The sequence below is a fragment of the Aplysia californica genome, unplaced genomic scaffold (assembly GCF_000002075.1).
Source record: "Aplysia californica isolate F4 #8 unplaced genomic scaffold, AplCal3.0 scaffold00613, whole genome shotgun sequence".
Taxonomy (NCBI): Eukaryota; Metazoa; Mollusca; class Gastropoda; order Aplysiida; family Aplysiidae; genus Aplysia; species Aplysia californica.
Genome location: NW_004797883.1, coordinates 41,300 through 53,799, shown reverse-complemented (window position 1 = coordinate 53,799; position 12,500 = coordinate 41,300). Strand labels below are relative to the sequence as shown.

The 12,500-nt window shown below is 39.0% G+C and overlaps 1 protein-coding gene across 1 annotated transcript in view; it reads left to right on the top strand.

Annotated features, from left to right (window-relative positions):
- The window catches only part of LOC101852955 (cilia- and flagella-associated protein 58), a 28,068-nt gene that overhangs the window by 1,939 nt on the left and 13,629 nt on the right, over positions 1–12,500 (top strand). Inside the window, exons 3-10 of the mRNA XM_005107569.3 lie at positions 264–479; positions 2,616–2,764; positions 4,043–4,199; positions 4,959–5,153; positions 6,743–6,880; positions 9,164–9,323; positions 9,879–9,961; positions 11,810–12,001. Coding sequence (XP_005107626.1) covers positions 264–479; positions 2,616–2,764; positions 4,043–4,199; positions 4,959–5,153; positions 6,743–6,880; positions 9,164–9,323; positions 9,879–9,961; positions 11,810–12,001 — 1,290 coding nt within the window. The remainder of the gene's footprint in view (positions 1–263; positions 480–2,615; positions 2,765–4,042; positions 4,200–4,958; positions 5,154–6,742; positions 6,881–9,163; positions 9,324–9,878; positions 9,962–11,809; positions 12,002–12,500) is intronic.

Here is a 12,500-nt window from a genome sequence, read left to right as displayed (position 1 = left end):
CAGCCAAAGTTTGGTAATTTCCTAGCCCGAGAGGCCTTGGATACTGAAAATTTACATTTTTGGTGCCTGTAATCAACGTTTTTCAGTATAATCCACACACAAATATGTTTCTAAATGAATGTAAAAGGTGTCAATTTTTTTAATTTCATAATTTTGACGAGGGCCTGATTTCCCCGCAATGCCTCACACACATATATATATATATATATATAATATATATATATATTATGTTGAATCATCACTTGCTTTTGAAATGTTTTCAGGTCCTTGCTGAACTCTCTGGGGACAGAAGTTTGGAGAAGTTTCGACTCGAGTATGAAAAGCTGCACAAGGCACTCAAGAAGTCTCACGAGAGTGAAAGAAGGCTCATGCAAAAATGCAGGGAGTTGAATGCAGAGATTGTGGCCAATTCAGCCAAAGTGGCCACGGCTTTGAAACTTTCTCAAGAGGATCAAGCCACAATTGCGTCTTTGAAAAAAGTGAGTAAAATATTTACATCTTATTTCACAAAAATATTTGTCGTGTATAATAAGATAAGATAAGATAAGATAAGATAAGATAAGATAAGATAATACTTTATTATCCCAGAGGGAAATTTTTCTTGGCTGTACAGGACCGTAAAAACTCATGCAGGTATACATAATAATTTAAATTATATATTAATCTCATTAATGTTCAATATGAAAAGAGAAGTAAAGCTGACAAAATGTACATATCACATCAGGTGCATCATTCAACCACAACCAGGAATTTAATTACAAGGCCTTTAGACTGTTCGCATCGTTTTATGCAAGAAAAATTCTGAAATTATGCGAACTGAGCCCCAAAAATGTGACCTTATGCGATTCTGTTAATTTTAATAAAGAATGAAGAAGGAAAATAATCAGAAATTATGAAAAAAATGATCAAATTTTGCTAAATTATGCGGGGTGCATAAAACCTCGGGGACAGTTTGGAGTTATATTAGATACCTACTCGAAAGAGCAATACACATCTGTAAGGGCCTTGTCGCTGCTGAGCAGCGCCTGAAATATTTCTCTAAGTGTGTAGTGGAAGATCTTCTGAGACAGGGAGCTGGAGACTACTTTACTAGTGCTGAAGTTCTTTTATTCTTCGTCAAGTTTATTTGGGAAAAAGCACAAATTCTTGAATGATGTTTTCCTTCAACAGGGGAATCTAAGAATTGAAAATTCAATAATTTTAAAAGAAAAATCTCATTTGTTTGCTTGTTGTAGTCCATCACTCACTTCTGGGCTGAAGTATGAAACAACCCTCAATCAGAATCACATGAAAGTGCTCACAATTTATCACATTTTGTGCCTGTAAATGTTTTCAAGCTGACCATTTTGCTTTTGAAAAATGACCCCCCCCCCCACCCCCGGGTAGTGCCACAGACTGAAGTGTCTGTAGGCCATTCCCAAAGGGGGGATATTATATTAACATGTTCTTATGCACAGTAGAATTGTAAATGGGCTGACTTATCGATGTCATGCTCATACTGTGCCAGAACAACATGGGAGAACTGCTGCTTTTTCTTTCCTCATTCTTACTGTGGTCACTTCTACTTCTTTCGTATATGTTTGTCACACTCTAGTGAACTCCTATTTCCGGGGTGCCTTGATAGTGGAAGCAGACTTTGTGCTGTTGAGGCTAGAGAGGCGAGCAGAGAAAACTTGATTCCGTTTTGGATTTCTCTGTTGACATCCACCCCTTGGTTCTCATATGACCTTTAAATGCAGTTGTGAGCACTGTAAAAACCTTTCTTAAAAAGAAAGAAAAATGATTCCTGTCAAAGACATCTCTATGTCATCATTATACCAGTAAAATTTAGAATTTTGTGAAAATTGATTGTGTGCATGTTTGTGAAAACTTTTATCGGAAACTGTGCAGAAGTTCATGAAATTCAGACAAAGATGCCTTCTGCAATGGTTTCATACAATGATATGTTTGAGGTGTGCTGACAAAATGAGTTACTTCTCGGATTCAGGCCTCAAGGAAATAGATACATCACACTTATAGGTGAAGTTTTTACAATATATAGGAAATAGATACATCACACTTATAGGTGAAGTTTTTACAATTTATAGGAAATAGATACATCACACTTATAGGTGAAGTTTTTACAATTTATAGGAAATAGATACATCACACTTATAGGTGAAGTTTTTACAATATATAGGAAATAGATACATCACACTTATAGGTGACGTTTGTACAATTTATAGGAAATAGATACATCACACTTATAGGTGAAGTTTTTACAATATATAGGAAATAGATACATCACACTTATAGGTGAAGTTTTTACAATATATAGGAAATAGATACATCACACTTATAGGTGAAGTTTTTACAATATATAGGAAATAGATACATCACACTTATAGGTGACGTTTGTACAATTTATAAGTATGAAATGATAAAAGACATGTTATACTTAAAGAATATGGCATCAATAAGAAATCTACAAATTTGACGTAAGTGACGATTTTTGGCCAATATCTCCATTTGGGGATTGCCAGGAGTAAAACTTATTTTGTCAACACGCCTCACATATATATATATATAGTGCTCTTTTTTCTTTTTAATTTTTAAAAACGTTGTCTTCTATACAGGAAGTGGAGAAAGCATGGAAAATGGTTGATGCTGCCCACGAGAAAGAAGCGAAGTCGAAAGAAACTTCCCACAGGCTGAAGACTGAGATTGAGCAGCTGAGCAAACTCGTGGAGCAAGGCGCCGGACTGACCATGGGTCAAGAGCACAGGTACAGCAGCTCACCAGCCTTTCAACGTGCAGTGTTGCAGTTTAACCCTGGAAGCGCGCAGACCCTTTATAAAGGGCGTGAGCCGGGCTACCCGGGAAGCGCGCAGGCCCTATATATAGGGCTGACCTACTTCGACCGGGAAGCGTTCAGTATATAGAGGGCATAGATGCGGACCTTTTTCAATGTAAAATTTCAGTATTCCTTATATGGAAAATGACGTAGTAAAATACAGGTCAAAGTTATAAATAGTGACCAATGACTGTGCAAGTTATTCTGACCTCGTAGGGCGTCTCTTGGCCAAGATATCGATAGATAAAGTGACTTGGTCCCGCTGAGCGACTACACGCTATGTGTTATCACTTGTTCCACTGTGCTAATGTACTAATTGTTGAGTTTATCGCGTTTTGCACTTTGTTTGTATTTATTTGATCGCTTATCATTTTTGAATTGCTCATTCTATCAGCTTTAAAAAAAGATGGGTTTTATATGCCTTTTATCGTCTTTTGAGCCGTAAATGGAATAATAATAAGAAGAAAAAGAAGAAGAAGAATCTTATCAAACATAGTGGTAATAACAATATCAAGAATAATACTAATATTATAGTAGTACTAACAATAAAATTAATTTTAGTAAAATATTGTTAAAATAATAAAAGCAAAAATACTATTATGATCATGGTCACAAGAGAACATTGAGAATGTAGTAACCATGAGCCTGGGAGCCTCCTGGAAAACACGCTGGAAGGAATAAATTGTAGCAAAGTTTGATGGTGGGATTACTCTGCTGTATTAACCCTATCCGTACGTCGTGTTTTCCTATGGTATCCATACAACGTGGGGAACTCTGGGCCACCACTTAACCCTATCCATACGTCGTGTTTTACTATCGTATCCATACAACGTGGAGAACTCTGTGCAACCACTTCCAAAGAGGAAATTTACTCAATTAATCTGATCCGTACGCTTTGCATAGCAGTCGGTCAAAATGATTTTTTTGAGAAATACTGAAAGTTTCAAAAAGATCTTCGTACTAAAAGTATTCTAAAACGTGAAGAATACAGCCCTGGGGGTACAAAATGACTCCAGGGCGAACGAATAGGGTTAAACAGAAATTTAAAGCAATAGTGAAGGAAAAAAAATTCCTTTACATCGTTGTGGACAAAGTTTTGACCGTCTTTGTAGGATGATGAGGTCAACATTTCGGGTCTGCTCTTCTATCTTGCAAAATAATGCTGGTCAAGTGATCTGGTGGGCTAATCCAACACTTTATCACCGACAGTGTCAACGAGCTTCTGAAGATCAAAGAAGACCTAACAAAGGAGAGAGATGAGCAGCTGCAAGAGATCTCCAAACTGAGAGAACAGCTGGGTGAAGCTGTGGCCACTCAGCAGAAACTGGAGGAAGACAAGGCTGATGCTGAGGAGAAAATCATGGAGGTACTATGAATAATAATAATAATAATAAATAGCATTTATACTGCGCTTTTCCATTTTCTAAAAAAATGCCCAATACGCATTATATAGAAAAAGACATCACATCTTAAAAATTAATCGACATGCGTGTACGTAAAACAAAGTGTTATGCATGTAATATCTATGTATATGTGTACAAATTTCTATGAAAAAAGCAGTCTCGCAGTGAGGTTGGAAATACGTTCTCTAAAAATGGACACTGCAATAAAAACTATCACTATTGTTATGATTATTTTGAGGTGTCAACTCAGAGGTTGACGTGTAATGACTCTCCATCTTTCACGGTCGCGAGCTGCCGTTGCGCATTCTGCCATATCTTGGACAGTCCATGTTCTTATGTTGTCCATCCATGCTATTCTTTGACTTCCTCTGGCTTTCCTGCCCCACATCTTTCCTTCAAGCACCTCTAAATGTTTTCGTCTATCAAAACATTGTACCCAAACAATCTCCTGTACTACCACAGAAAGCCGATACCCTAACCTGTTGCTGACTGACTCCCCACCACACACTGATAATTCTGTGGAGTTCATTTGTCCTGAGTGACTCACCCTCCATTGGTTCCAGTGACAGAGTGCATTGAATTAAACATTTTGTGCATGGTTTATAGATCTTTACATCGGTGCTCGCCAAATTACCTTTCAGAACTTATGGAAATGTACGCTTGTGTTGCAAATGCCGAAAAACTCTTTTACTAAAACTAAAACTAAAACTCTTTTCGTCCAGCTCAACCAAGACATCCAGGTGAGGAACAATGAGGCCCAACGAGAAGCCAGGAAGAGAGACAAGCTGGACCGCGACCTGACGCAGTCCAAGGCAGAGCTGGACTCGAAGAACTCGGAGATCAAGAACATGGTGGCCCAGATTGAGCGCCACAAGGTGGAGAAGGATAAGCTGGATCAGCAGCTCAGGGAGCAGAGGGTGAGTGGGTGGATGCTGGCAGAGCCGAAGTTAAGTGGTTAGTAGTAGGTGCAAGTTAGGAACTCTAAGATAAGATAAGGTACATCTTTCTTGTCCAGATTCCTGGCACATTGGTTTGGTATTTCACCACGTACGCACATACACACACACACGCACATACACACACACATACACAAACACACTCACTCCTACACACACACACATGCACATACACACACACATACACAAACACACTCACTCCTACACACACACACACGCACATACACACACACACACAAACATGCTCACACACACGCAGGCTTACAGTCACACGCATAATATAAATAAACAGTAATATAAACAATAATGATCTGAAACCAGATACATACTCAGTTTTCTGACTGTAACTAAATGTTTTTCTGATGCATGCTCTAAGGTCATATGAATACTTGGAACAAGATGGTATAAGATGGAAGAATTTTGATAGATGATGGTAAAAATGACTTTCTGTATCTTTCTTAAATTAAGCCTGTTAGAATCGCTTATTATTAATAAGATAAAATGAATGTTTATTGTCCAGATCCTGGCACATTGGTTTGATGTTTCACTACGTACACATACTCACATGAGTGTGTGTTTTTTCAAATATAATTCTTAGCTATAATTGTTTTCTGTTGGTTCACAAAGACTGGTTGTGGGAGTGAGAGATTTGCAAGTAAAGCAATTCTGACAAGGAGACAGGACACAACCTGTGAATTTTTCATGTAACACTAGGTTGAGACTTATAGCTGAAATGTTTGTTTTTACCTACTGTTTACATGCAGAAGAGTTAACGCTCAGATGCTACTGGATCGCTAACAACAACCTACTGTTTACCATTTGGTGGTCATGATATTGGTCACTTTTAAGCACAAGGAGGCTATCCCGAAAAATGCTGTTTTGAGAAAATCGACGGTAAAGTTTCTGCCCCTTGTTCAGTTTCTTTAAGTGACAAGATTTTTCTCCATAACCAAACAAAATGTGTTTTTTTTGTTTTTTTGTAAAGTGTTTTACGGCGCTCGCAACTGCATATGGTCATATGAGCGCGCGGGACACACCTAATATTTTCAGTTGGTAGGAAATTTTGGATTTTGCCCGGGTGGCGGCCGAAGCCTAATCTTATCGATTTTAGACCACCAAGGGATCTTTAACATGCGCAACTTGCACACGGGCCCTCCGAGATTTTTTTGCCCTTGTCCGAGAAGGCTAGGTGTAGATCTTTCCTACCAGAAGATCAGGGGTGTGGCAGAAAGATACAGAAAGAGTAAACAAATATACACACCAATGAAACCAAACTTCTCCTATAGGGAGGGTAATGCCCATTTTTGGTGCAGGTCAAGATTTCTGGAAACGCTTTTGGTGTAGGTCAAGATTTCTGGAAATACTTTTGGTGTAGGTCAAGATTTCTTGAAACACTTTTGGTGTAGGTCAAGATTTCTGGAAACCACCAAAATCTGGGCTAGCCCGCTTGTCCTTAAAAGCGACCAATTGACTATAATGAACTGTTCGTTATTGTTGTATAACAGGTATGTGCAATTCATATAATTGATTCCTGGTTGTCTTTGTCGCAGGTGCTGAGCGAGAGAACTATGAAAGACGCTGAGATCCTCAACTCTCGCCTCAACAAGTTGTCGGCTGAATATGAAAATCAGCTCATGTCTGCCGACGTTTTGGCTCAAGAAAATCAAGCTAAAGTGGCGGAACTGAAGGTATGAACTCTTCACCTGTTTCTAAATTTAGAGAAAAAACCATGTTGGGTCAGAATTTTGCATGGCACAGGCTGTTTGTGGTAACAAGGACAATAGAGTCAACTCTTTTTGAGGCCTGAAAGCAGAAAGATGTAGTAAATTTAGATAGATGTAGTATATTGCAGATAGATGTAGTATATTGCAGATAGATGTAGTATATTTAGATAGATGTAGTATATTGCAGATAGATGTAGTATATTTAGATAGATGTAGTATATTGCAGATACATGTAGTATATTTAGATACATGTAGTATATTTAGATAGATGTAGTATATTGCAGATAGATGTAGTATATTTAGATAGATGTAGTATATTGCAGATAGATGTAGTATATTTAGATAGATGTAGTATATTGCAGATAGATGTAGTATATTTAGATAGATGTAGTATATTGCAGATACATGTAGTATATTTAGATACATGTAGTATATTTAGATAGATGTAGTATATTGCAGATAATAAAATACACACTTGTGTTCCTCTGTGTGTAATTCAGTCTTCACATAAGCCATCTTTGCATTTCTTCTTTGTCCTTTTGGTTTTATTTCACACTACTTTCAGGTACATCTACCCCCCCCCCCCCCTCGGGGCGGTGCTGCTGATTGAAGTGTCTTTAGGCCATTCCCAAAGGGGGGACTTTAACATGTTCTTATGCCCAGTAGAATTGTAATTGTAAATGGGTTGATTCATCAATGTCATGCTAATAACTGTGCCTGAACTGCATACAGGGAACTGCTGCTTTTTCTTTCTTAATCCTTACTTTTGTCATTTTCCCTCTACTTCTTTTGCATGTTTGTCACTCTCTTGTGACCCGCTATTTCCGGGGTGCCTTGATAGTCGAAGCAGATTTTTGCTGTTGAAGCTAGAGAGGTCAGCAGAATAAGTCTGATTCCCTGTAAGGACTTCTCTGTTGACATCCACCCCTTGGCATTCTTGTGACCTTATGCAGTTGCAAGCGCAGTAAAAACTCTACTAAAACATAAAACATTTCAGGACCATCTTCTTTGTAGACTTTCTTAAGAGGTTGGGATAAGAAAAGTATTTAGTGCAAGGAGACCACTTGAGTATAGTATAATGAAGTAAAGTTGTTCCCGCATCCGATCTGGATATTGGGGATTGCCTTGTTAGTGAGACAACTTCCTGGGCCTTCGGCATATTGTGGTAGGGTGGCCAGTTCCTTTCCATGCACGCCACCTTTACTTCCCCAACACGAAGTCAGGTACCCATTACTGCTGAGAGGGCAGGAGGGGGCGAAAGAAATTTGTGTCTGAACGGAGGCTCGAACCCGGACTTTCCGCTTCGGAGACGAGTGCACTAACCACTCCGCCACCGCACCTTAGTATGGTATAGAGATATAATTGGGAACATAATTTGTTGTGTTCTGCCTTCTACTCTCATACTTTTGTCACTTATTCGTGTTTTCTGTATGCATAGTTTTCTGTGTATTTTGTATGTACAGTTTAGTGTTTATTCTTCATCTGTATTCTGTGTGTATGGACTCTGTGAGCGAAAGCTTCTGGGTGGTTGGCGGGTGCACTGGTGTGGTTTGCTCCTTCTTTCCTATCTAACACCTATCGTCCATATCTCCCCTCCTTCTATTTTGTGTTTGTTACTCTCTTGTAACACCTCTAATCTTCGGCACTTATATGACCTTCTTGTGTTGCAAGTGCCGTAAAACTCTTACTAAAACAAAAGCTTCTGGTCTTTGTTGTAATGTGTTAATTATTCTCTTCTACCTACAGCAAAAAGAAGACGATCTGAATAATTTGGTGTTTATTGTAATTTGTAAGGTGAGCTGACAAAATGAGTTACTTCTCGCAATCCACAAGTGGAGATATTGGCCAAAAATCGATACACTAGGGTCAAATTTGTAGATTTTCTATTGATATTCTTTAAGTATTAATGTGTTTTATTATTTCATACTTATAAATTATGAAAGCTTCACCTATAAGTTTGATGTGTCTATTGCCAAAGGGCTTAGATCCGAGAAGTAACTCATTTGGTCAGCATGCTTCACACATGTTATTTCTTCTCTTCTATCTACAGCTAAAAGAGGACGGAATGTTAAAAAGAGGACGGAATGAGTTATTTCTTCTCTTCTATCTACAACTAAAAGAGGACGATCTGAATAACTTTGTGTTTGTTGTAATGTGTTATATATTCTCTTGTCCTCAGCAAAAAGAAGACGATCTGAATAAGTTGGTGTTTGTTGTAATGTGTTATATATTCTCTTCTGTCCTCAGCAAAAAGAAGACGATCTGAATAATCTGAAGACGGAGACTCAGCGCCAGAACAAGACAAGAGAAGCCATCCAGAGACGTCTGCGCAACGTGGAGGAGAACAAAGCTGACATAGAGCAGCAGCGGGAGACGCTGAAGGGCCAGATCACGGGCCTGGAGAGAGGTACGGGGATGTACCTGTGGGACCGTTTTGTATATCTGGGCTGAGTTATCTTGCTTGTTCCACAGTTGTGTGCTAGTTGTGTCCCTCTTTGGAAGCGCAGAGAGCTTGCTGTTGAGCGGGGATGTGCACTATGCAAAAAATGCTATCTATTTCGCGTTTTTAGAGAAAAGGGGGTGGTTGTCGGGTGCTCTATTGTGGTTTGCTCCTTTATTTCCTATCAAACATCTATTGTCCTGATCTCTCCTCCTTCTTTTTTGTGTGTGTTACTCTCTTGTAACACCTCTGATCTTTGGCACTTATATGACCTTATTGTGTTGCAAGTGCCGTAAAACTATTTTTTTTAAAAGAGAAAAGGAAGCCCCGATTTCAATTTCTTAATGTGTTCATTTATGTCAACAATTTCTTTGGTCTTTAGTGTGCTAGTTCAGTTCAGTGCAGTGAATTTCGGATCTTGAACATAGTAAGGAATTGATGAAAGTTCGGAGAGCTATAGAAATTGACTGGAATGGCTTTCTTTATGAAGGAGATTATATCTCTCTGTCTGTAATTCCATAGAATTGGAGGCTGCAAAGAAACAGGCAGAGACTGACAAAAAAGCCATTGATGATCTGGTGAGAGAGAGAGATATCTTGAACAAGGTGAGATATTTTCTTATCAAGGAGATGGATTTTTTTTTTTTACTCGTCTGTTGTGGGAGTAGGCCTACAGATTTCAGGAAATTTAATCAAGGGTTATTTTGAAAATCACTTCTGTTGGAGCCTTATGGTAACCTGTTGTAATTAATGCGAAAACACGGATTAAATGTTGCCTTATAATAATAATAATAATAATAATGATAATAATAATAATAAATTACACTTTTATTTGTCCCAGAAGGGCACTTTGTTTTACAATGGCAAACATACATACATAAATACATAATTATAAATACGTACATACATAAATACATACATGCATAAATACATACATAAATGCACACTATTACACAAATACAGAACAGTTTACAAACAATGCCACTGTCGGTCGCCACTGTGCAGCGCCCTGTAATTTGAGCTAGGGTTGTAGTGTCTTGCTCAAGGACACACTCCAGTGACCACCCATCTGATCCCCGTTTCACCGACACTTGCTTGACATTGCTTGAGTCAAAACTCACTACTCACTTAGCCACTGGAGCCCCCATGTGGTCTCTCAGATTTTTAGTTTTTTGATTTGGTCCCGTGTCCTGATTTTGGTGCCCATAATTGTTGGTTACTTGGATTTACTTGGATCCAGAGCTAGAATCATAGCAGGCGACACATGTCCATAGCTGCTCATCTCTCCTTTCCAGCGTCCACCTCAGGGTCTTCCTGCTAATTGTCTCCACGAGGAGCTGGTTTGAGACACGCTTGACCACTCCTCGGAGCAAACTTTTTTTCGCTGTGCCCCGCACACACTTTTCTTTTATTGTGCTGAGTGTGTTGGAGTCTGACTCCTCTTGGTTGTGAAGGCTCTCCTTGCATCTGGCGATCACCATTGGTGGGTCGAGCATGATTCGGCCATTGGGTGCTGCTTTGCCGGCAAGTTCATCAGCACGCTCATTTCCGTGTACCCCGGCGTGACCAGGGCAGAACACCCATGTGATTCTTAGGAGGTGGCTATTGTTGGTTACGTAAGAACGTATTGGCATGGTGCAAATTGTTATGTTTTCTAGAAAAACGAAACAAGAAAATGGGGAATTGTTAAGTCGGTGATGATGATGATGATGATGATGATGATGGTGGTGGTGACTGTGGTCTTTCAGTTAGTATTCAATAATGTTATTTTATTTCTGTGTATGAGTGCGGGTATAACATTGGATCCTTTAGCTCTCAGGGTTTTCTTTCGTTATTGTGCAAAGAAGTGAGACTGAATAAAAAGAAGGAATTATTTGGTAATTAAGGCTGATTACGATATAATTTTTGCTCTTTTTTTTTTCTCATGTCCTGATTTTGGTGACGATATTTGTAGGTTACGTAAAAACGTGTTGACGTTGTGCAAATTGGTATGTTTCCAGAAAAACAAAACAAAAAAAAGGGGGAATTTTTTCCTCGGTGATGATGATGATGATGAAATTTTTATTTCTTTTAGAATCTACTTAAAACTGCAAAGGATACAAGTTGCTAAATTGCTGTGTGTGGGTGGTTGGCGGGTGCCCTGGTGTGGTTTGCTTCTTCTTTCCTATCAAAAACTATTGTCCTTCTCTCTCCTCCTTTTTTGTATTTGTTACTCTCTTGTAACACCTATAGGCCTAATCTTCGGCACCTAAATGAACTTATTGTGTTGCAAGTGCCTTAAAACACTTACTAAAACAAATCTCTCTCCTCCTCCTTTATTATATTTGTTACTCTCTTGTAGCACCTCTAATCTCTAATGTCTTCGGCACTTGTATGACCATATTGTGTTGCAAGTGCCGCAAAACTTTCACTAAAACTAAAACTAAATTGCTGTGTGGTCTTGGCATGTTTCAGAATCTGCTGAAGGCGGCGGGGGCCACCCAGAAACAGCTCCACCTGGTCAAACTTCACGAACAGTCCAAGAAAAATCTGGAGCAGGAGATCCAGAACTACAAGGAAGAGGCTCAGAAACAGCGTAAGATTATTTACCAGCTGGAAAAGGAACGAGACCGCTACATCAACGAGGCCAGCGACTTGACGCAGAAGGTATGGAGTGACATATCAGGATCCGACCTCCGTGCTTTCTTGTCGTATCCTCATTTTTAATAACAGTGGAAACAGTTCATAATGTTGACGTCGACGATTTAGTCATTTGAGGCTCTAACTAGAGCCTGTTCAACTATCTGGTAATGAATGACTGTGCATTACGTGAAGGCTAGACAAATCAGTTTTGGCAAGTGGGGTTGTAGATAGTCGGGAGATCTTTCCAGAATTCGTCCAGACGTCTCTTAAATGCGTCCACGTTTGGGGCTGACACCACTGACTCGGGGAGATTGTTCCAAATTATAGCATTTACCCGATTTTCAAAAAAGTTTGCCCTCACACGCAATCTGCTTCTTTGCTTCTGGAGCAACGAAGAGTGAGCTCAAGAAGATGTCACATTTTCACTGTTAAAGAAATTGAGATACGACAAGAAAGCACTTTGGTCGCGATATATTTACGTCGTTTATGATTTTTCAACAAAATTTTGTGGATAGGATTTTTT